The sequence below is a fragment of the Ochotona princeps genome, chromosome 20 (genome assembly GCF_030435755.1).
Source record: "Ochotona princeps isolate mOchPri1 chromosome 20, mOchPri1.hap1, whole genome shotgun sequence".
Taxonomy (NCBI): domain Eukaryota; kingdom Metazoa; phylum Chordata; class Mammalia; order Lagomorpha; family Ochotonidae; genus Ochotona; species Ochotona princeps.
In genome coordinates, this window is record NC_080851.1 from 11,762,305 (window position 1) to 11,788,300 (window position 25,996).

General features: G+C 42.4%; 1 protein-coding gene across 2 annotated transcripts in view; it reads left to right on the forward strand.

Annotated features, from left to right (window-relative positions):
- The window catches only part of DYNC1I1 (dynein cytoplasmic 1 intermediate chain 1), a 263,740-nt gene that overhangs the window by 130,111 nt on the left and 107,633 nt on the right, over positions 1-25,996 (forward strand). For both annotated transcript variants that reach the window (XM_004582321.3, XM_004582324.3), the window contains one exon: positions 25,197-25,286. In XM_004582321.3, the coding sequence (XP_004582378.2) occupies positions 25,197-25,286 (90 nt within the window). The remainder of the gene's footprint in view (positions 1-25,196; positions 25,287-25,996) is intronic.

The following is a 25,996-nucleotide window of genomic DNA, read 5'->3' on the forward strand; positions in this document are numbered from 1 at the left end:
AATGTGCTCAAAGAAAACATGTTCATTGGGCTTCCGTCACTTCCTGTTTCTCACATTCATTCTCTTTCTTCATGCATTCCATGGCTTTTGGCTTCTCACTTCGTTCACTTTTAAACTTGCTGCAGTGTGCAGCCAAGTTCAGTGTGGAGCTCAGGAAACAACGGATTCCATCAGACCTTCCGAGTCTGCTTGTTCTGCCAATCTTGAGACTCCAGCATCCTCCAGGGAGCAGGATTATGGTGATCAGAATAACTAGAGCCTACATTACACAAAGTTAACATATCCCAGTACAAGTCCAGTGTCTTAAAAGGTATGTGTGTCCGTTAGTGCAAGAACATTTCAAGAAGTTCAAAGAGGAGTAGGGCTGGTGTTGTGGTACCTCTGCCTGCAGCATCAGAACCCTATCTCTCATGGGCAGAGGTTTGCCTCCTGGCTGCTCCACTTCCAATCTAGCTAATGTGTTTGGGACAGCAATGGGAGATGGCTCAGGTACTTGCACCTCCCACCTCTACACCCACATAGGAGACCTGGAAGAAGCTCCTGGCACCTGGCTTTGGGCCTGGCTCAGTCCCAGTTGTGGTCATTTGGGGAGTGAATCAATAATGAAGTATGTGAGTGTCTGTGTGGGTGTGCGCGTGTATGTTTCTTTCTCTGTGACTGTGTCTTTCAAATAAATATGTATTTTTAAAAAGTGTTCATGGAAAATAAAATTTAAAATGTTTATATGGATAAAAAATTTTAAGTTCCTGCATTTTTTTCACAAGCATATTCTCTAAACTTTCTGAAGATTCCCGTGGGCAAAGTTTTGTTCTGTTCACATCTAGCATTTTAGAAAACGGAATAGATATATACCCCTCAGTGACATCTTCACATCTTACTACACACATTCATATTTCTTATGGAATTATATTTTTGCAAAAAGCTTTAGCGTCTTTTAGAAATAATATCTCAAAACCTCAGACGACTTTAAGTATCTCGTTTTACTTCCCAACTTTTTCTTTTAAGCAGCAGATGCTGTAGAACCTAAAGGGTGTTCCTTTTTGTGTGAATGGATCAGCCTGGGTGGGATATTTCTCTTCCTCTGTTTCCTTTCACCTATCAAGACAGACAGAAAGGAAGAAAGAAAGAGAAAACTAGAGGGAAAAAATAAACATGTTTGAATTTCGCCACCTGGTTATGGTTAGTTCTTTATTTTAAAAATCTCTTTCAAAATAGATCAAACATTACACTGTTAAAAACAATTTTCACTGTAGGTATTGAATATCATACTGTGCTTGTAGTAATAACTGATAGATATCTAGAATAATCTTCAATGTGGCCTGAGACTAAAGACCTGTCAATCACTGAGTTTAACTTTAAACACAGATGATTTGAATTCATGTTAGCAGCATGAGGAAGCCAAGAAGATGGACTAGTGCTGGCTGGAGTAAAGATGATAGGATTACCTCTGCTGTTTGTCTTCCTTGCTGGCTGTTTGAGTCACTAAATCAAGGCAAAGTTTATGAAAAGCCTGTGGCTGGGGTCTCCAACTCTTCATTCCTGCTGAGTTTTCCTATTATAAATCTGCTGTCAGAAATAAGTGCTTTACTTGTGACTTAATTCTATGCAGACGCAAACACCTTGGTTCAACACATTGGCCAGACACCCTTAACTGTCATGAGAGCCACAGAGATCTCATTAACTGAAGTTGTTAGCAAAGGAAGGGGGTTCCCAAGCTCTCTGGTTATCATTCATTCACTGCTCCAGCAATAGCTCTTTGGATGCTGAAAGAAAACATGAGCTCTGAGGTAGTGGCAGGGCTGGGACGTGCGAGCTGGAAGGGTACAAGGTGTTAGAGGTAAGGGCATGTAGGATTTGTAGATTCAAAAGTGTGATCCTTCTAGAATCAGACAATTCTATTTTAAGATATTTTCCATGATCTCTTTTCAAATCTCTGCTACTGTCACAATTAATTGGACTCATGCTGTCTAGTGTGAAAATGAAATACAAATGTAAATTCTGTTCCTTAGTTTCCAGAGGCCTCACCTCAAGAGCTCAATTGTTACATGGCTTCATGGCCACCAGATTGGACAGACGACCAGTCTTGTAGTCACTGAATGTTCTATGGGATGGTGCTAGGGTAGGCAGTGTTTGCAGAGCATGGTTTGAGTTTGGCCACTTGACACCTTTACACTAAAGAACTATTAAAAGAGTATAGGCCATGTGAGCTGAATGTTGAACTATAATCAAGTTTTTGTTGGTAATTTTCCAGGGATTTTTTTGCTGCCTTTAAAGTGTATTTAACTATCTAATTTGTCATGACTATGTGTCATGTGCTATGGTTCAAAATATCACGAGTAATGAAAGGAATAAAGAGTGACCACTCAGAAGTTGTTTGAGGGTTCATCATTATTTCAGCTCAAGGCATTTGTGCTGATTGTGATGAGCATCTGCGGTGATGGACATGTTGACCTGCTTGTTATCATCATTGCCTAGCTCATGTGGCATACCATAGCATCACATGTGGGATCTGTATTGTGGTATAGTATATGAAAGCTGCTTGCATCACCGACATCCCATTATCAGAGCCCTAGTTCCAGTCCTGAATATTCTGCTTCTTATCTAGCTCCCTGTTGATGCACCTGGAAGAGCTTTGACAGCCAAAGTGGTTTGGACCCGTACTATCCACATTGGAGAGTCAAAGTTCACGACTCCTAGTTTTGGCCTGGCCCAGCTTGGCCTATGATTGATTTATTTGAAAGGCAGTAGGACAGAGAGAGAGTCGGTGAGAAAGAGAGGTTGTCCATGTTCAAGTTCATTCCCCAAGTGAGCAGCTAGATCTGAGCCAGGCAGAAACCAGGAGCCAAGAACTCCATCCTGGTCTCCAACATGCCTGGTAAGGCATGGGCCATCCTCCACTGTGTCAGCGGGGCTATTGGATTAGAAATGGAGCAGCCAGGACATGAACTGCTATGCACATGGGCTGCCAGTGTTGCAGGCAACAGCCTTAACTACTACACCAGAACATGACGTGTAAAGAGTTTTCCTAAAATCAAACTGAATTCAAAGTATGGTGTTGCAGAAATCGATAGATGAGAAAGGAAGAGTGGGAAAGTATCATTACATTCTTAAAACTCTATATATGAGAAAAATCTGTATATATGAAATACATGGATTCCGTTATATAATCCATAAGTGCATTTTTAAAAATCAAACAATATGCCATATAATAAGACTTGACATTTTTTTCTCTTTTAAAAGCAATTTAAAAACTCAGTTGATAGGCCTGGCGTGATGGTTTAATAGCTAAATCCTCAACTTGGAAGTGCCAAGATTCCATATGGGTGCTGCTATTTCACGTCCCAGCTGCGTCACTTCCCATCTGACTTCCATCCTATGGCCTGGTAAAGCAGCATGGGATGGCTCAAAGCATTACAGCCTTGCACCTTGTGGGAGATCTGGAAAAAGCTCCTGTCTCCTGGCTTCGGATCAGCTCAGCTCCAGCCATTGCAGCTACTTGGGGAGTGAACCAGTGGATGGAAGATGTCTCTGTCTCTCCTTCTGTCCTTTCAATAAAAAATAAACAAATACTGAAAAACAGTTCAGTTGATGACAGAAATTTTTTAAAGTGAAGCAAACTTGCTCTTTATCACTGATAGTAAAAAAACAAAGATGTATTAAAAATTTTGCCTTTGGAAACACATGAAATAGCTCACCTTAAAAACTCAGACAGGACCAGCTTATATGAAGTAACAAAAGCTCAGTTCAGTAAAAATTTGCATTGAATTTATAATTATTTGATGTGGCTGTGAACACAGCCTACACTAGTTTCCTCATTCACTCTAAATGTGTGTTTGGATGTCAGTGCCAAGTGTTCTTTTCTATAAATCTAATTCTACTTTAGTGACAGCTTCTCTGCCTTGGGGACCTTGAACTGGAGCAGGAAGAATGGATGTGTGTTGTAGAGAGAAACATGGTGCTCAAGTATTACTCTGGACCAGATTTGGAAGACTTGAACTTGAGCCAAAAGAGTAGCTAGCATTTTGAGGGTATTTTAATGGAAGAATAAATGATTTCTCTGGGCTTGGGGGAGAGGTGTCACACCACAGTGTGACTGCCGATCTACAAGAAAATCCATCCTTAGCCTTGCTCCAGTTCCAAGTTTGTGCTCCTGGTCATGTGCTACATGTGCACATGAGACTCACAGGGATCACTGTCTGCAAGGCAACATGTATTGAATACTATGCAACATGAAGCACTCCTTTGCTAGCTTCCCTTAATAAACTTTGAGTACTCTGGGGAAGGAACTGGGTTTATCCCCCTTTCTTGTCTTGCTCAGCATTCATGGTAGATGTTTGTTAAGACACTTAACTGGCTAGTGGAACTCTAAGATGCAATTAAATATTTAAATTTAATATTCAGTTACATTAGATTAAATAATCAAAGTAAGAATTTAGTTCATTCAACGCAGTACCAAATCCCTGCTGTGACACGGCTGTCCTTTCTCTGTCTACAGAGAATCTTTATTCTGCATGATTGCTATTCCTTGACTCTAGAATGATGATATTACTTTGCATTAAAGACAATGCAATTAGCAAGCGACGATGAGATACTTTATAAAATCATCTAACATCTTCATTCCATGAAATACTATTACCAAAGATTAGAAGATGTTCATTGCAACTTTCTGTCAAACTTCTATGTGCCAAAGGAGGTTGTGGATTGCTGCTTAGAATTTCAAAATCAGGGGCATGTTGTAAAGCCTGGGCCTTTGGAATGTGAGTTTTAGGGCAAGTCTGTTTCCCACCTGACCAGCGCCTCCTTCCATTGTTGCCATAATATAACTGCCCCTACAGCCAATCTTTACCCCAAGTACGCACATTCTTCAGGGTCTTTCGCTTCAACTACTGCTGCCACAGCGTAGTGACTCAACATTTCCAAGTTGCTTATCCTCCAGAAGTTCCCAAGCCCAGATCTTGCTTAAGGATTCTTAATTTTTTTTGTAGGATTTTTTAATGTATTTGAAAATGAGAAAGAAAGAAAGAGAAAGAAAGAAAGAAGGAAGGAAGGAAGGAAGGAAGGAAGGAAGGAAGAAAAGAAAAGAAAAGAAAAGAAAAGAAAAGAAAAGAAAAGAAAAGAAAAGAAAAGAAAGAAACAGAGAGATTTTCCATCCACTGGTTCACTCCCCAAATGTCCACAATGGAAGGAACTGAGCTGAGCTGAAGTCTTCCTCTGGATCTCCCAGAGGATACATGGATACATGGACCCAGGCACTTGGGTCATCCTGCATTGTTTTACTGATACATTAGCAGGAAGTGGATCTGAAGTGGAGCTGTCCAGACTCGAACCAGCGCTCATATGGGATTCAAGTAACACAGGTGGTGGCTCTACCCACTATGTCACAACACCGGCCTCTCTCCTGAGGATTCTTGACTGAGGACCCACCTGTCTGAGGAAAGAGGAAAGTAGAGATTGTGGGATTAGGAAAAGGACTCCTGCAGCTGGCTTCCTATGTTAGGAGACAGAATTCAGGAGTTCACCTGAAGCAATCAAATGCCTTGCTGATCGTGGTGTTTGCATGAAAGGACACAGGCAGAGGAGAATCTGAAAGAGCTCAAGTTCTCCATCCTCAGGACCACAGAGCTCATCCTTCTGGCCTTGCTCTCTAAGCCGCATTTCAATCCATAGAAGTAGCATCCTTTACAAGAGCCTTTGCAGGGAGGAAGAAGTCTAGGCTGAGTGTTACTTGGTTTATCACAAGTATATCTTCTGAGACCAAGTGGATCTGCTCTACAACAGGCTGGGGGTTCTCAGCGTTTTCCTGACTAGGTCTTTACTCTCTGCAGCAGTTCTGTGTTTTACAGGATGGTCTGCAGCATCCCCGGTAGACACCTGCTCCATTGATCACTAGTACCACGGGGGAAATCTACAGATTTTTATGTAACACCATTTTCAGAAAGATCAAGTGACATTCTCCTAGGGATTTCTAGGACATTTTAATGAAGGAATGCAGACGATCTGCAGAGATAAAGGTGAAACCTACAGGGTTCTTTCATGTGGAGATCAACATAGTGAGGACATTTCTTGTGGATCCAAAGTGTCTAGTTTAGGTGACTCAGTGAAGAGTTTTCAGGCTTAAAGATAAGAGTAAACAGGAAGAAGATCATTTTGTGGAGCTGACTAATCAGGCTGCATGGTAGGGATATTAACACTTTTCATTTAACCTAAATTAAATGTGAATTTACATCCTGGTTTGATTATTCACCAGCTCTATGAACCTGCTTGACATCACACTTAACATTTTTATTTTATTTAATTCGAAGACAGAATGGCAGAGAGACAGGGAGAAAGAAATCTTGCAACCACTGGTTCACTCCCCAAATGACCACCGCAGTTAGGGCTAAACTGTTCTGAAGCAAGGAAATCAGATTTTATCCAGGTCTGCCATGTAGGTGACAAATTTAAATGCTTCTGCCATCTTCCACCATTTTTCTAGGGGCATTAGTAGGGGGCTGACCCAAAAGTGGCAGTATTTGAACTTCAATTCAAACATATGGGATGGCAGTATCACAGGTGGTAGATAACTTGGGTTACAGATTCAATCACTTAATTTTTAAGACCTATTCCTTTCTATTGGAAAGGCAAATTTACAGAGAGAATGAGAGACAGAGATAAAAATTTTCCATATGCTGGTTCACTCCCCAAGTGGCCTCAATGGCCAGAGCTGTGCCAATCCAAATAGAGGAGCCACATGAATGCAAGGTCCCAAGGCTTTGGGCCATCCTTGACTGTTTCCCGGCCACAAGCAGGGAGCTGGATGGGAAATGGAGCAGCTGAGACACAAAATGGCACGAAATGGGATCCTGGCACTTGCAAGGTGAGAACTTGGTTGCTAGGCTACCATGCCAGGCTCACTTTTTTTTTTTAAGACTTGACCACCTCACTTGTTAAATGGTGCTAATAATTGTACTTGGTTGATAGATTTTATAATAATTAAACAAAATAATCATTGAGAAGAAGTATGCCTAGCACTTATTAAGTGCTAAGTAAGCATTAGCCCTACTAGGAACAATGTCCCTCTGGCATTGTGCAGTACAGCATTCTGGAGCCAAGGAAGCAAGCTGCAGCGCTGGACATGCTAACCACGTCAGAGTTCTGCCTATTTGGAGCAGTTAAATGTATATTCAATAGTTGGAGTGTGAAGTATACTAAAAGGAGTGGTCAAAGACAAGGCTAAGAAAGTAGGCAAAAAAATAGCTCATAGGAGATCTCAAGTAGCAAGCCTTTATGCTGAATGAAGAATGAGGAAATGCTGGGGTTTTAAACAAGGAGATGGAGTGGCCCCATTTTCACTTTAGAATTAGCACTGTAATACAAAGGGATGAACAAAAGCCAAAAGAAGTGGGTACAGAGGAGGATTCTTTCTTTTTCTTTTCCTCCTAAATGTATAGAAAAGTTAACTTGCCACCTTAATTTCCTTGCTTCTAAATAAAGAAGTAAATCTGTGATAGAAACGTGAGGGTTTTGCAAGAATACTTCCATGCAAAATTGGCATACACCCTCTCCTAGTTGCTTCCTACAGTTGCAGATAATGTGGATCCAGACTTCTTACAAGGTCAATAGTTGACATTGTGCGAAGAAGGGAAGGAAGTGCCTCTGCAGATGGATCCAAGCAGCAGAGCCCAAGGGAGTGCAGTAGGCTCCCATCCAAACATTAAACCCTCTTCAGCATCGTCTAGACCTGCTGGAGTGTTTGGTCTAATTAGCCTGTCCGAAAATGAATCTCGGGATTTTTAATGGAGCAGAGTTGTGCTTGCAAACATTTCTTTGCCAGCCATGGGCTCTGGAAGTGAGGGTTAGATGGCCTGCAGTGGCTTGGCTGGATGCCATGTGGGTGCTTAAATAACTCTGTAATCTAATGACTTCATTCCAATGGTTAAAAAAAGAAAGAAAGAAAAGAAAAGAAAGAAATGGATGCACAACTGAGGTAGCAGTAATCTTGACAGACGAGGTTTACTGAGAGCATGTCAGGTAATCCTCTGCCGAGACGCATTTCTGCCTCAAGAATGATTAGAACGGGGCTTTGCACCGTCAGTGGACAGTCTCGCTGCTACAGCTTTGAGAGTAGATGGAGAGCAGAGAGTCAGCAGGTCTCAGTTCCAGAATACCTCTGCCTTCAACCAATGCTGTGTGCTCAGGAGGCCTTGAGCTCCGTGGCTGGCAACTACTGATCCAGGATGAAGCACAAAGATGAGGAGGAGGGGAAAAAAGAAAATAATAATAATTTTCACTTACCTGGTTCTTAGTGTAATTTTCTGAGAGTCATGCTGTGTGGTTTAAGCACTTTCTCCTTACATCTCACAATACTTCTGGAGCTGTCTCCATGGATTTTTTTCAGCTGTGTGTTTTCATTGTTGTGCATTTATGTGAAAACACTCAGAATAATATGGAATGACGGAAAATGAAAATGAAACCTCCTTATACAGTGGTAGGTAATTTTTATATATATTTGTCTTTATTTGAATGAGAGAGACAGCAGACTGACTTCTATCCCTTGCTTCACTCCCCACAAATTAACAACAGCCTGGCCTGGGTCAGGGTGAACCCAGTAGCCTGGAACTCAATCCAGGTCTCCCGTGTGGATGACAACAAACCAAGTACCTAGGGTATCACCTGCTACCTCCCAGAGTGCACATGAGCCCAGCAGCTGAAATAGGCAGGCAGAACGGGGATTGAACTCAGGCATTCTAGCATGGAATGTGGCACCCTAAGAGACATCTTAAATGGCTGTGCCCCTGAAGGAAACATTTTGAAACCTTAAGTTTGTTCCAAAGTAGCCAAAGGTAGTGATGGAGGTTGGTGTATCCAATAAGAAAAAAATTATTTTGGTCAAGTGCCCTTAGAACAAATCCTTGGCAGTGGTGGTTCTGTTGTTTGTTGGCCCATTGGCTCCACTCTGACTGAGACTGAAGCTGCTGCATGTCCAGTACAGTCATGTCTGGGATCCACAGAAAATTAATTCTAAGATTCAGTTAAATGCATGAATGGTCTGACACTTTACATATGTCTAAGTTATAACTTAAAGATAGAGTCCCATAAACTTAAAATTATCTCAGTTACTTGCAACACCTAATATAAATGCTATATAAACAGTAGTTATATTGTTTAGTGAAAAACGACAAGGCAAAAAAAACTGCTCGTGTTCCGTGGAGATATATGATTTTTCCCCCAACTGTTTTAGTCTGTGGTTGAATCCAGAGAATGTAGAGATTCAAGTATATTTGGCTCTCAGATACTTACTTTAAATGTGCTTGCTGACTTACTTTAACTACTCCATCAAAACTCAAGGCTTCAAACTGATTTCCAAGCTGTAACTTCTTGGTGCTACCATTTTCCTCCCTGGCTACCTTTCCACATGGTTTTCCTTTCCCATGTCTTTGAGTGTGTGCTCATACTCTTCTGGTTGAACATGTAGGAGAGGCCTTTTGAGACATTGGACTGAGTGCTCCCCACTTGTAATACAGAAACAAGTCCTGATGAACTCGTCATAATTGCAAACTATTATATGTTAAAGAATGTATTTAGCATACCTCACTTACATCCTAGACTTCTTAGCAACACAGTGCACTGCACCATATTGATATTTCCCCTCGTGATTACATGGTTGATGGGGAGCTGCAGTTCACCGCTGATGCTGCCCATAGAAAGGATTGTAATATGTATCACTCCCCCAAGAAAAGATCATGATTCAACATTTGAATTGTGCTTAACATTGAATAGGTATCACTTTCTCACAGTTTTAGAGTAAAGCAAAAATCATGTAAGTTAGAACCTAGACTGTACTTAACTTAATGATCTATGTTTGTGGTGTGATGGGAGGGAGCCCAGAGCATCTTCCTTTGGTGCTGCAGCTGGTAACACCCCCATCCACTGCTCTTCTTGCTCTTTTGTGTCCTTTAAAAAGTCAGTCCTATCACAGACTGTGCCAAGCTTTCTATCCGAATGTCTGTCCAAATGACCCATACCTTATGAGCATCTCCAGTCTCCACGAGCCATAGCTGTCTCACACAATGTGAGCCCTATTTCATATTCTGTACTCATCTTCAAATCCTACAACAACCCAGTAGATATTCCATGGGTCTTTCTAGCCTTTTGTTTCTATGACAAATAGAAGTAGAATATTTTTTTGCTTTTGCATTGTGTCACATTCTTCCTACCATGCACATTTTTGTGTCTGTGTGGGCTATTGGACAGAAAGAAGCTATAATTATTATTACAATTATCTCACTTAATAACTAACACCTTATAGCCCTTTGCTACTGACAAAGCAGCTCTATATCCATGATCCCATTGTTTCATACAACTCTATTATGCAAGAGGCTCAGGCATTAGCTTTCTTGATTTGCCAATGGAATTTAAGTTTTAAAGAGACTAGGGAATCTTTTAAATCTTGTATAACAAAGGCAATCCATAAAATCATGTTTTCCCTGTTCTATCTCAAGGGAGGCAGGGTGGAAGTAGAGGAGAATATGTAGATATTTTATTACTGGAAAGTTTCTGATGAAAAAAACTGCCCTCATGGGTCATGGCACTACTAATTACCTAGAGATCCTTGCAAGAGTCTCTTGAAATTAGCTGAAGCAAGGTTGATTTCCAATGCTGCTTCTGAACGGTGCTGAAGTGGCTCAGCAGGAAATATGTATGACCTTACTTACTGTGGTGTCTGTCCTGAAATTAATGACCTCTACTGATATTTGCCATTCACTCTTCTCACTTTTTCTTTTCTACATTTTCATCCATGCTCTTTGTCTTCTTAGAATGATGCTCTGCATTCTCATCTCTACCACCTTGCATGGACTTCGTCATCTCAAAATCCAGCTCAAATTCAATGGCATAAAAACTCCACATGCTTCTTCCCTTTTCTCCTTTCCACAAGCTGTCCCAGCCTTACTGAATTTCCATCACACATCTCCAGGCTTTGTTTGTTCTGGTGTAGGTATTTACATGTAGTTATCACGCTTCTGCCCAAATACCAACTCTTCAAGTTTGAGCATCTTTCTTGATTCACTTCTGTGGTCTCAGTAAAGCTTAACCTCTGCCTTGAACTCTCTAAGGAATAGAAGTCCAATTACAATTAATAGAAGATTTATTAAAGAGGACTGTTTAGGTTGGGTAAGGATACCCAGAATGAAGCTTAAATAGAATAGAAAAAAATCCTAACTGCATGCTCTAACCGCTGAACTATTATTTCCCTTCCAAATAGGACAATACTGGTCATGATCTTTGTTGCTGTGCTTTGATTGTCATGCTCACATGGAGTATTTGAAGTGAAATCTCTTCCAGTGCCACTGAACTGTTCATCTCTTAGGAGGGATATTCTGTAGAAGGCTAGGAAGGCTCTGGTTAAGTACTGCTCCAATTTTCCTATAAAGATTTAGATTCTTTTTACCAACCTGGTGTTTCGACAGCTTGAAAAATGAAAGAAAGAACCATGTCTGTCTAGACTGACCAGAAAGTAAAAACAAGGGGGCACTTTGAAATCTGTGAATCTGACCACAACTGAGAGTTGTACTTAGTCCAAGTAACTGGAAAATCAGTTTCTTGGATTAAATAAATGCTTCCCTTAAGACTCTCAAACTGCCAGCTTTCTTCTTTTATAATTAATAGAAAATTATTACATTGACAGACAAGGGACTTCATATTTGAGCCAATGGGAAAACTTGACATTAAAACCAAGGGAAATAATTCAGCCCTAAATAAAGTTGTTAATGCCAGGATAAAAGCAAACAAATCTGTTAATGATCTTCCTTGAGAATCAGACTGTAATGAATTTTCATGCATTCCCAGATGGAAAGCATGTCAGTGTCTCTGAGCTGTTTATTTCATGCTAGAAAAAGAAAATATGAAATGGAAAACACTCTGAATTCTACCTTCTCAAAAATTAGAATGCTAAAGAGGCAGATACATCTCACTTATAGAAAATAGATCTACAAGACTGGACACCAATAAAGTGGGAGGTCCTGCCTCCCGTCACAGGGACTGCCATTGCTCTGTTGGCTTATTAGGTGGTTTGACTGAAGCAGAGAAGAGACATGCTCTCTGTTGAAGCAGAATCAACCTGTGCATCCTCAGAGATGGTTGAATTTACCCATGACTGGAGACGACAAGAAACTGGAAGAAGACCTACAGCAGGTCTCCACATGTATAGTGAAGTAGCCCACCTACCAAGCTGGAATTCTGACCAAATGTAAGGTAGACAAAGAGAAATGGGGTGTCCATTGTATGGAATATGGCTGGTAGCCTTGTTTTCAATGATGCCACAAGGCAACCTTGTTTTTCAAAGGAGACAGCAGTCTGCAGGACCTTTTCTTCCCATGAAATAGGCATCTTCTCAACTCCAAGCCCATAAGCATCTCAATCCTCCACAGCCTCTCTTGAGCAGCATGGTGCCAGTGGAATTTGTAGTCTCAAGAACTTAAATTCCAAAGCCTGCCTTTGTGGTTTAGCAGCTGTATGACGTACTGAACCTTCTTGAGCCTTACTTTTGTCATCAGTAATAGTAAAATATGCCTTGCATGTATAGTGTTTAACATATCTCCCTTATGCAAGGAGGATGTGTTTTCAATAGCAGAAGAAACTGGGGCACTAGTGTTACTTCAGTAATCCAAGAAGGTTCCTTCTGAATTGTAGGAGGAGGATTTGGACCCAAGCAGTATGGAAATGGACTTACCCATTCAACACTGTACCTTTTAAGATGGTGTACATATTGAAACAGATTATATAGAGGAAATATGAAGTAGGTGCTCAATACTTATTTGATCTTGACCATGTATAGATTTTGGTGAAATACCAAAATAGCCAAAAATCCGAGAAGCAAGTGAAATACCAATACAGAGATCACTTGTCACAGAAAAAGTTTGTTGACTTTTATACGTAAAGTCTAGGTCTTAGATACTACAGGAAATGCCAATTAGCTTCAGCTGTTTCTCAATTTTGGTTCCTATCTCTTGGTCATGACTTCGCTATATCTTTTTTCCTATACTTCCTGTGATGGATCACGCAGCCTCCATTTTACCTTAATGTACTAACCAGTCCAATAAAGGGCAGGGATTCACTTTCCTAATGGCCTGTCCCAGTTTAGACAGAACAGTCATCCAATCCAAAAGAAAAGAAAAGTCCACTTCGGCAAGGGTTGCCCATCTTGAATTTCCAAGGAAAAAATCTTACTCTAAAGGAGCAGAAGTGACCAGTTTCCTGCTGGGCACATTGACTTTAGGTCGTAGTGTACCCAGATGGTCTTCATTCACACCTACCATCTGAGCGAGAGAGAGATAGTGAGTGAACCTTATCTGCTAGTTCACCTTCCCAAATTCCTACAGCAGCAAAAGCTGAGTTTGGCACCCAATCCAGGAACCAGGAATAACATCCAGGTCTTCCATGTGGATGTTGGGAGTCCAATTACTTGAGCTGTTACTGCTGCCTCCCGGGGCATGCACTGACAGAAAGCTGGAGCCAAGACTCAGAGCAGGGAACAGCACCCAGGTCCTCTGAAGAGGGGTGAGTGCCTTCCTTCACTGGCAGGCTAAATGCCTATCCCATAGCTTACTTAGGAGTTGTACCTCCATACTTAGACACATCTCATGTTGTAGTTAATTACACAGTGTAGTAGCAGAACAGCAACAACAAAAATACTGAGATTTAGTTCTCCTGAACCATCGCCTCAGACACAAGTCTTTCCCTAAGATGTAAGAAATATTTTTCTCAGTGCACACAGTGAGAAGGGGTATGTCCACCAAAGAATAGAGGGACTGTTAATTCAAGATGTGGGGTGGTAGATTCTGGGTGGCCGAACCCACAAATGTCAATTACAGTTCCCCTTTCCTCTTTAAGCTGTGTGGTACGATTTCACAGTAAACCAGAAGAGTTTGGGAGGTGGAAAAACACAGGTTTGGTTCTTGGCTTCATTGCTTCCTCTAGTTCCTTGACCTTAGTAAGATTGCCTTCACTTTCTAAGTCCCAGTTTCCTTGGGTATAGAAAAAGCTGATCACATCTACCTCAGTGAGTTATTACGAGGATTCAATGAACTGATGGACATAAAATACCACAAAACTGGGCAGCCAGGATTCAGTAAGTAAATGCTATTGTTTCCTTGTGGCATTGATAGTAGATCTGAACCGAGTATAAGTGGTCAGTTAATACCTACCAGCCAGTGGCCAAGACAGGAAACACAGCCACGGAAAGCAGCATGACCCTCACAGTGAGTGTAGCGAGGTTTTGGTGATTTCAGGCAAGAGTTGTTCTCCATGATCATTAGACCCGGTGAAGTTCAGAAAAAGAAACATTAATATTTGAAAGTTTAGTGAAGAGACAATCCAGCTGAAATAGAGGAGAAACCACCAAGAAAAATGCCCTTCTTAGAACTGGGAAAATCAGAGATCACTGAAATGCAGAAGTCAAAAACATTTGATCAACATCCATTTAGGGGCATAGAGATATAAATAGTTAATGGATCCTACTCCAAGAATTTCGGCAACTGGTAAAGAGAACAGTTCATATATATAGAGAGAGAGGCATGTCCTACTTATAATTAATGTGAGTTCAATAGATGGAAAATGATAAACATCACAATATTTAAAAATAACTTTGACGGGATAAAGAAATTGTATGAGGTGCTCAGCTGAAGTGCGCTTAAGGGTGGGAGACAGGAGAAATCCCTTCCCGTAGGCACAGGAGGGAAGATTTGGGTCTCTGCAGGCTATCAGAATTAACTCTGAAGTTGTAGCTAGATTTCTAATATATATCTTCATTTTATTGGAAAGAGGGAGAGAAGGAGGAAAGAGAGAGGAGGAAAGGGCAGCAGGGCGGAAGAGAGGAAGAGAAAGGGAAAGAGAACGAATGGTTTCAGTCCTCTCAGTCCCGCCCAAGTCCACAACAGGCAGAGCGGTACCATGCTGAACCAGGAGCCTGGGACTCCATCCCGATCTTGCACGTGGGTGGCATGGACCCAAGCGCTTGAGCTCTCTATCACTGCTTCCAGGGTGTGCAGTAGCAGGAAGCAGAATTCAAAGTGGAGGCACAGACATTTGAATCGGCACTCTCTGAGTTGCAGGCACCCAGGGCAGCGTCCAAACAGCTGCCCCAGTGTAGTTGGAGAAGACAAACTATTTGAGGCCTTGAAAACCCCAAGTTCAATACTACTTTTGTGCTCCCTACCCCACTATTTTAGATACACCCCCGTTGGTGTCCTCAGACCTCACTTCCTTGAGTCTTTTCAAACACCCCTCTCAGTTAGGACCTCTCTTGCTCCCTGTGTACAGTCAGGGCACATCATTTCTCACTTTTTTGTTTTTGTCTTTAGCCTCTGTGAGTCTCTAACTTCCTGCATACTTGGTAAATTTTGCATAGTATCTATCTCCATTACATCGCCGAGTCCATGATGACAGGACATTTTACCTGTTTTGTTTTCAACATCTAAAACTGCCTTGCTTATAGCAGGTGCTCACATTTTTAAAAGAGGACTTCTGATGGGTGAGGTGTGTGAACTTGAGCAACAAACATATTGGTGCAGTAACTGAAGGGGTGTGTGAGTGAGTGAGAGAGAGAGAGAGAGAGAGAGAGAGGTAGAACAAGAGCATAGAAGAAATTTAGATAGGAAGAATGTATTGAAATCAGACATTAGATAACTTGAAGACTAGGCCAAGATACTCAATTTTTATTCTACATATCATGGAAGCTATTAAAGATTTCCATGGTGAAACTGACGTGAAAAGAGTTCTATCTCAAGAAGACTGGTCTGATGGTGTTGTTTGTGCCAAGGGTGAGCAGAAAGAGGCGAAAGGTAGGAGCACCAGCTAGGCAGGCATGACAGTGAAACACATTAAAGGCTTGTAGCCTCAACCAAAGAGCAGGAGGTGGGAACTGAGAGGAGAGAGGGGAGCTTGCAAAGAGAAGGAATCAGTAAGACTTGAGCCTGTTGGGGAAGAGTGCTGGCGAGGTAATGGAGCAGTCTGTACATACAGTGATGGGTGGGAAACTGACGGTTCTTAGAGATGACATTTGCTTTCTCCTTAGGAACACTTTATGAGGAAAAAGTCATGTTTCTAAACAGTTTGTGTTTGTTTTCTACTTTACTAACCTAACCTGGTAACCACCCGGGTATTGGAGAACTTAAGGACTGCCTTTTTGTGAGACCTGCCTGCCAGTTACTGCTGCAAGTGAGGTCTTAAGATTCCTGTTTTCCTTCTCATCTGCAAGGTTTCCATTATGAGAAACTACAGAACTGATCAAAGATTGGCCAGCAAGATTGGCAAAAAGAAGGTGTAGATAACCAGCAAAATTTCAGTCTGGAAAAGAAAGCTCAAAGTCCCTTATGCTCTTCAGTCTGAGCAATCAAGACTTGTGTTTTTTAAGTGTTGGGAGTTTACTTCTGTGTGTGTGTGTGTGTGTGTGTGTGTGTGTGTGTAACGGGACTGCCAAGGATGACCACACAGACTGTGTCTATAGGAATTAGGAAGACCTCATTCACAGAGTATAGTAGCCACACTGCTTTCTGAAGTTGGCCAGTGGTATTGTTGGCTCGTGGAAATGCTGAACTGAGGCCTGGCTTGAATCATGAATCTATTCATTGAGCGTATCTCATCTTCCATCTCCCATAAAAACTACAGTTGCCACTTAAGATGAACCGTATAAATATCTGTGATCTATGTGGGTGAATTAGTTCATCCAGCTAGCCCCTGTAGGGTCCACGACTGGCTGAAACACGTGGAATCTGTGTGTCTGAAACATATGAAAGACTAAAGGTTGGGCAGCGTGGAGTGGGGTGGGTTATGACGGCATGCTTGGCCTGTTCTAGGCACCGTCGAGTCAGGAGTTGCTCTGCCATGAGAATGAAGGTGAAGTAAGAGGGTGATGGCTCAGAGATGCTGAGCTAATCTGGGAATCAGGGAGCTACTGGAAGCTTTCGCGGAGCAAGCAAGCCTTCCTATCCCCACACATTTGATGTTATCCAGGCTCGCACCTAAGTATCCCTGAGAAGTCGTCTCTCTGCACTCTCCTTCCAGCCCAGCTGAGCAGTCCACGCTGGTGCAAATCAGCACACACTTAGACACAAGTATTGTATATTAGCACACTTGCAAGTTTCAGAAAGAACTGCTAAAAGAAAAAAAAGTGCTGCTCTCAGGCTGCCCCTCTCGTTTTGAATATTTTCTTTCATTTCCTCCCATTTGCAGTGCCTTGGGTGACATTCCATGAGGAAGTCAAGTTTCCAAGTACTGTCATGTTAGAGCCTTAAAGAGAGAACTGATGTGGCCTGGAGTGTTAACAGGAGTGCTCTGTATGATGAGAAATGTATGTTTTCTTTACTCCAGCCAGACTTTTCTAGATCAGAAAGGGAAGGTTTTTAAAATATTAGCATGTAGTATATTTAACAAAGTGCTTACTGAAAATCCCACAAAATCTGTCTCCCCTGCATGTTTTTCAAGCACGGAGGCATCCACCTTGGTTTGTGCAAGCACTCACCGGTGCCTCTTATACTTTATTTTGGCTCCTGTGACATAGATTGGGAAGGTGACTGCTTTGGGCTCCCAGTAAAGTTGGCAAGCCTCACACAGTAGCTGGTCCAAGGATAAGGTGACTTGAGTGAGTCCTGTGCGAGAGCCTCCACATGTCTAAAGCTGCAGTCCGATTCATCACAGCCACTGGTGACTGGGTCAGGCAAGGCCAGATTCTCATGTGGGTTGCTCGCTGCAGCTGTCTTCTAGGTGGCGGCTGATTTCAGCCTTACTCTCTCCCCTGGCAGCCACATTACAGCCTCTACTGTTTTCATCATTCAACATCAGGCCTCCCTGGGAGTGATTCTCAGAATCTGCACAAAGGACTGGCTAGGAAAGAAACCAATGTGGCTTTAAAAAGCCCTATTTAGCATTCCCCTTGCCTTGGATTTATGTTGATTAAAAGTGGGATAACGGGCCCAGTGCTGTAGCCTAGTGGCTAAAGTCCTCGCCTTGCAATTGCTGGAATCCCATATGGGCACCGGTTCATGTCCCAGCTGCTCCACTTTCCAGCCAGCTTCCTGCTTGTGGCCTGGGAAAGCAGTAGAGAATGGCTCAAAGCCTTGGAACCCTGCACCCATATGGGAGACCCGGAAGAAGCTCCTGGCCCCTAGCTTTAGATTGGCTCAACTCCAGCTGCTGCAACCACTTAGGGAGTGAACCACCACACAGAATACCTTCCTATCTCTCCTTCCATCTAAATCCACCTTACCAGTTAAAAAAAAAAAGTTAAAGTGGCATAATCATTTCTAAGAGAAAGTCCAAACCCATTATGTTATCTAAGATCTTGCATAGGGGCCAGAGTTGTGGCATAGCTGGTCACACTGCTGTTTGCAGTGTGGAACTTCCATATCCAAACGCTGGGTTCAAGCCCCAGCTGCTCCACCTCCAATTCAGCTTTCTGCTAATGTTCTTGGGAAGGGAATAAAGATGACTCGAGTGCTTGGACCCCTGCACCTGCATGGGAAACTTGGATGGAATTCCCAGCTCTTGGCATTTAAGGAGTAGACCAGTAGATGGAAGATGTTCGTTCTCCCTCCCTCCCTCCCTCCCTCCCTCCCTCCCTCCCTCCCTCCCTCCCTCTCTCCCTCCCTCCCTCCCTCTCTCCTTCCTTCCTCTGTCTGATGCGCATGATGCAACATTAAATTAGAGAATGTAGTCCATGGGGCGAATGCAGCCGAAGGTCAGAGTTGTGCTTTGACCCTGTTCAGCATGAGGCACCTGTGGGACCCTCGGGGTGATGGTCCAGCCCAGAGTCTGCAGCCTGGAGGACTGTCTGGGCTGGAGACATCAGAAAGCCCCACCTCCAAAAAGACCAACATGAAAACTCCCAAAGTTCATGAAAATTGAATTAATAGTATTTTTGAAAGATTTATTTTTATTTTTATTGGAAAGGCAGAGTTATAGGGAGAGAAAGAACTTGTTCACTCCCCAAATAGCCACAATGGCCATAGCTGAGCCAATCCAAACCCACGAGCCAGGAGCTTTCTCTGGGTCTCCTACATGGTTGCAGGAGCTCACGGGTTTGGGCTAGCCTCTGCTGCTTTCCCGAGTCATAAACGAACAGCTGGATGAGAAGTGGAGCAGTTGGGGCTAGAAACAGCTCCTATATGGGATGCCAGCATCACAGGCCAAGGTTTCAGTGTGCTACACCACTGTGCCAAACCTGAATTAACAGTAACTTAACAAACCATTGGGATGTGGCTTGAAACACCTGCATCCCTTATTTGAGTCCCTAGATTCAAGTCCCAGCTTTGTTCCCAATCCATTATCTTTCTGATAACGCATGCCCTAGCGGAGCCGGTGGTAAAGGCTGGGGTATGTGGGTTCCTGCTGTCCACATGGGAGACCCTCATTTTGTCCCCAGCTCCTGATTTCAGCGCGGTCTAGTCCCAGCTGTTGTATGCATTTGGGGGATGAACCAATAGACTGAAAATGTGTCCCTTCCTTCTTCCCTCCCTTTCTCTTCCCCCTCCCTCTCCCAAATTAATTAAAAAAATTATTTTTGAACAAGACATTTGTACATCCTACTGTCATTGCCATGGGCAGTTCAAGGTCACAAGAGAATTGCTTTGTGTCTCCCCCTTGGGGAGCAACAAAATAGCTTTGAGATCCTGAAGACAGGAAGCAGATTGAGTCCCTGGCTCCCTGCCTCCATTCTCCATTGACCCTGCCATTTTCCAGAAGTGGCAGGTGTGGGAGTCACAGGACCGTGCTGCAAAGTCAGCACACAGCAGCACGGACTTTGAGGTGGAACTGAGACCCTCATAGACCCGAAAAGGACTCAGGAGAGCGAGAACCCAGTGACCTTATGTAACACAAGCCTCTCTCTTCACAGAGGGCCCGCCCTGTGCTGCTCTGAGCCCTGGTTGCAAGCAGCAGGCACCACCTCCCTTGGGTCTTACTGGAAGGAAGTCTGGTGCTGACACAAGCTCGAGTGGGATTTACTGGAAGGAAATCTGTTGCTTTCAGAATCAGTAGGAGCAGAGGAACAGGCTTGGGAAAGGCAGGAACCCAGGGGAGCTCAGGCCCTGGACCTCAGGAGTAATCCGGTCTAGATATTGGTCACCACTGCTTCTACTGCATATTGCTAAAAGGAGCCCCTTTGCCCGGCATGCTCCAAAGACACAGCCTCCATTTAGAGCATCCAGTGTGACTGCCTAGATCCTGCCTGCATCCTTGTCACCAAGAGCTGACAGGAAAATGAGGATGTAGCAAGTAGTTATAAATATATATTTGCTAGAAAGGACACTATCCCCACATAAAAAAGCAGTTTGCTGTTATGTGGCCCATCAATGACGAGTGTATCGGCAACGAGAGAACTTGGGCACATCTCATTGGCCCCCATGTCTGCCTTCTGAACCGTGGGCCCAAAGAGGAACCTAACCCTTGGGGAGCTCCTGCACAGGGGCCAGGCTGGTGCAAAGTGTGTTTTGTGTGATGGCTGCATAGCATGCGATTATTCACTCTCAGACCTTGAGGAAGTGTTGGGGAAAGAGGACAGTGGTTGCACGAGACTTTTTTTCCAACCAGGGGAAATTAATGCAGTAACTGGAGACGGCAGAATACGGGTGCTAAATAAAATAATGTCTAAAAGATGCCATTGTTTGAAATTAGCCCCTTGGACTGACAGGTAATTAACTTCTTCCACTGGTTTAATTTCTTGTGTGGACTGGTATACAGGAAATCATACATGGGTGGTAAGTTTTTTTCCTCCCCTCCAATCTCAGAGGAAATGTAACCGGGTATGAACTGGTGGCACAACTCATATAGCAGTGGTCTGTAGAGGGCCTACATAAATCCTTTTCTTTAAAGTTATTTAACTGTTTTGAAAATGGTTTCACCAGAAGCAATTCCAGTGGCACAGAAAGGAAACCAGGGTCTAAAAGAAAAATATGCTGTCTTTGCTGAGCAAGGCAAACATATCAGTATGCAGAGAAGTAGACCAGTCTCTTGTGCTTTGCCCTCAACAAATCCCCTGGAACACTTCCTTCATGTCTTTCAAAGGCTGATAGACGAAGAATTCTGTGGCCACTCAAAATTAATTCCTACAGCTGGCTTGTAACCACTTACACAAAGGCCAGGTTCCTTTAAAAAAAAAAAATCTCTCCATAAGCCACCATCTCCTTGTGAGAGTCTGCACATACTGTAAACACAGTAAGAATCTGTTGTTGTTTAGAAAAAAAGGTATATCAAAAATGTACTCTCTAGCTAAGAATTTTCTATTGAAAGAATTGGTTAACCTGCTATTTTGTCCACCTACTTTTATACATAAACTAACACGTTCTATCACAATTTTTTTAATAACCAAGTCCTTCATAGAATAATATTTTTCTAGTAAGGTGTTAGTGAATTTCTGTCATGATATTTTGATTACTCTCCCAAGCATTAATGTTTAAAGACTTAATATTTGGAAAAGATGAGAACTTGATGTTATTTAAAACTTACAAGGTCAAAATCATTTGCCAAAACTCAGTGTAGTTTTGAGAACAGCAAGATGCAAATATCCAAACAAGATGGCCTTGGGGGAAGCAGTTTTCATCCACTATTTGTTGTTTATAACTGATAACACATGAACTTAGATCTTGACCCGTTACACCTTCTGGGTTCAAAGTTTGGGAAGAAGGAATCTGTTTGTGATTAGTCTTAGTTTCCGAAGATTTGCACACAACCAGCTCCTTTAATTCAAGGTTTTGCCCTGATGTCACTTCAGGGTGGCCTTTCATGGCTCCTGTTTTAGGTGCAGCTTTACCTGGGCTTGACCTAATATCCATTTCCTACCTTGATTTCCTCCCACAGAATGTGTCAGACACAATACACCTTTGGCTGTGTCTTTGTTTGTAGTGATTGTTTTCGTGTGTCTTATTCCTTGTGGTTCATCCACAATGTACAACCCACGTAACTAAGTAAATGTTCTGTGTTTGTTGACATACAAGTGCGAGCAAGGTTTTCCTAAAGATTTCTGAATATAGATATCCCTAACTGTCTTGGTGGTTTAAAATGCAATTTCACATCAATTCTCTTATTTAGTTATTCTCACGCCAACACTCTGTTTTGAGAAAGTACTGTTTTTCTAATTCAGCCAATAAGCAACTAGCAAGCTGTGTACTCCAGCCCCACACCAAGGTCGTTCACTGTCCTGGAGGCGCTGCTCCCACTCCAGCTGTCCCTCTGGTTGCAGGAAACATTTGCAGCCAGATCTCAGAGCACTGGGTTCCAACACAAATAGAAGAATGGAATGTGAATACAACAAATACATGACAAAACGAAACAACACAATCAGCCATGATTTTCTCACTAAGATAAGCCCTTATATGCAAACAGAAATCAAGGCTATCAATCCTAAATTTCTAGAAGCTGACACTGACATCTGCTTACCTCCTGAAAATGGAAGAACAATACATGCTGAGGCCCTGTGACATCACCTCCAAGAGCCCCCACAAAGCTCCACCTTACACTGAGAATCAGCACGGCACCTGCTAGTACTTCAGTCCTGCGTGGCAATTCTGCTTCACATCATGTTGTGGTTACAGATTAAAAAATCCCAGACCAAAAACAGCAGAACCAGACAAAACTTGAAGTTCAATGCAGTTGGGAAATCTGAGAGGAAGAAGGGAACTATTCCTGTGTCTACTCATGCACACTGGGGCTTCCCAAAGTTCACGGAGAGTTTGTGTTAATTTTAAATTCTTTTTTTTTTTTTTCATGAACTTGATGTGGTTTCTTTCTACCAAACTGAGCTAAAGGAACAAAGTTCTGTTGGATGAATTAATAATAAAAGGACTTATTGCTGGCTCAGATGTTCCTGAAAACCCTTCTACTAGATTATAAGACCATAGCAGGTGATGCACTTTGTCAGTTTTGCTGATTTCCTAATAATAGCTGCTATAACCAAGTTCCCTGGCAGCAGTTAAAACTACACAACTGTAATGGCTCACAGTTCTGGAAGCTACAAATCTGAGATGTTCTCAGGCTTCATTCATCCTGAGAGTTGTGGGGAAGAATCCGTGCTCTGCTCTCCCTCCAGGGGTTTGGTGGCAACCTTTGCTGCTGCTTGCCTTGTAGAAACATTACAGCATCTTTGCCTTCATCATCGTGTGGTGTTCTCCCTGCAGTGTCTGCTATTTTTCAGACAGCAGTCATAGAATTTAAAAATTCATTTCCTTTTACTGGAAAGTCAGATTTACCGAGAGAAGGAGACAGAGAGATCTTCCATCCGCTAGTTCACTCCTCAAGCGGCTGCAATGGCAGGAACCAAGCCAACCTGAAGCCAGGAACCAGGAGCTTCTTCATTGTTTCCATGTGGGTGCAGGGTCCCAAGTCTTGGGGCCATCCTCGACTCCTTTCCCAGGCCACAGTGGAGCAGCTGATACAAGAACCAGCATGCATGCAAGGCAAGAACTTTAGCCAGTAGGCTATTGCACTGGGCCCACCGTATCAATTTTGAGAGACAGGCTAGAACCCATAATACTGGCCTGAAGATCTTAATACTTGTTGCATTTTTCCCTTCTCATTAAACTCACATTAATGCATGAACTGCTGTTAGGTGTCCAGGCATGGCTGCTGAATCCATTCCAAGTAGTACTTGAAGAAGTTTTTGGAAAATTAAAAGCTGAGTTATGTGGTTGTCAAGGAATTTTGAATTCCACTCAGAGTCATAAGAAGTCTTCAAAATACTCATGAGAAACATATTATGGAAAAGCTGTGCATGAATGGAACCACTTTGCAGTGTACGCATGACTTCTTGAAAATTGTCTTTACATGCCCGTCTCACCAAGGGAGGGCACTGCCTCTAGCCAGGTCCTCACTGTGTTACATCATGACATCAGAAAGGTACCTTATATCATCATTGCTGCTGTGTTTAGGACTTTCCAAGAAGATCTTTTTAATATGTTCACATCTAATATGTGTATGGTGTGGTTAAAGTAAGCAGGTTTACCTTCCATAATCTACATGCATACATAGAGAATATTCTATTTCAATAATATTTAAATTACAGTGCTGTAGTTTGTATGTCCCAATTTTTAGATTTATATTTCTCCTGCAAATCTTATCATCAGAACTTTTGGGAAAGCTTTTGAGGGCATGTATATGTATTTGGACTTTAACAAGGAATTTGTGATATATTTTCTAAGAGGTTGGTACTGAAATGAGGAGTTTACCACTGTCAGGATTTACATTGATGAGAACAAAATAAACCATTGAGTTTCAGATCTTAGAAAAGTCTGTAAATACTTGTTGATAACTCTATGTAGTGAAATGGACGTGAATTCATGTGCTTAAACTCCGTTTGAACCACATAAATCAATTACTAGATTCAAAAACTGCAGCAAATTTTGATTTTTAATATCATTTGATTTCCCATAAGTTGGGTTTTCTTGTGACATCTGAGTCTTTGCTAAACCTTTTCCACTGTGGCTGGTTTTCGCAAGTGTTCTGGAGTGAAAGGAGCCTCTCCGAAACACAGGATGAGAGGGAATGTGCTTGCATTTGCATAGGGCAAGAGGGCACAGTCACATCTGGCAGAGGTAGCTGACGGCGTCCGTGTGTTGGTGCTCCTTAAACTCACAGTAATGCATGAACTGCTCGAAATGTGTAAATGCTATTTCAGGTTGGTTGCTTTCTCCCAGGCAATGGCATTGACTTTGCAGGGTGGGTGGTGGTGGACCGGTGGCTACCCGCTTGTTGTTTACTTGCCAATGGCATTTGACCTGGGGTCAGACCTATATTTAACCCTTTCGTACAGGTCAAAAACAAATTAATTTGGCGCGAATTAAGTTGGAAATGAGTCATCTGTACAGCAGGTGTCCCTGTAGAGAATGTGGGCCAGGTGGAAACATTTTGAGTTCTGTGCTTGGGCCATCTCCGAAGAAGCTTCGGAGGTCAGGGAGGCAATTCCAGGACACTGCACGTGCGAGGGCCTGGGGACAGAGTAGCAGGTGTCCACCCGAGGCTCTTTTCTCAGCAGCAAGGAGAGCCCTTCAAAGAGGCCCCTTTGGGAGATAACGTATTCATAGATGCATGAACATCTATCTTGGGCATTCATTGTGGACTGATTTACCTAGAATTTGCCCTAAATTATTGGAACTGTTGCCTCCCACCCTCAAAGACTTTGATTTGAAGGTAGGAAAAAAATTCCGATTTTTTTTTCTCTCTCTTTTCTCTAGAGGATGAGGAAGATGAGGAAATGGTGGAACCTAAAATTGGCCAGGATTCAGAATTGGAAAATCAAGACAAAAAGCAGGATGTGAAGGAAGGTATGGTGTGAGAAAGACACTGAGCAATTATTTTATATTTACTGATACAGAGGGTGAGTAAAAATTAAGTTCATATTTTTTATATGCAACGTTTCCTATCATGATTCAGTGTTTTGCATTTAGCAGTATCATCTGTAACCTGCAAAGCAAGAGCCATTGATTTCTTGAGTGATAGAAGCAAAGAAGATGGAAACCACTTGCAATTGCCTAACAAGTCTTGCTGTCACACACACTGTGCAACTTATTCCGCCATAATCCTCAAAGATGGCATTAAAGGAAGGAGTACACATAATTGTTTTTTTCATTACTACTGAAGGGTTTTTTTTTTTTTAATGAAATCAACAGAGAAACATTGGCAGTGACTATCATTGTCAATCGTACTTTCCGAAGCTCTGCCCTTCAAAGGAGGAACAAGCTCTTGCATTTTCCATTGGCAATAACAACATGTGGTACAGGCTTGCCATCTATTTGATTATATCTTAAGCATTTTACACATAGTTTCTACTCTTCACAACATTCATTTGAAGCTTATGCTTTTGTCAATATCCTTCCCTGTTTTTGTCAAAGAAACTAGAAAGACAGAAGTCCAAGAACTTCCCCAAGTACATGCACCGAGACTTACAGTTAACTCCAGATCAGTGTGTCTGATCATAATGCCACCCTAATGGCAATTCCTTAAAAATCTGGTTTTGTGTTGATTTGGGCTTTAC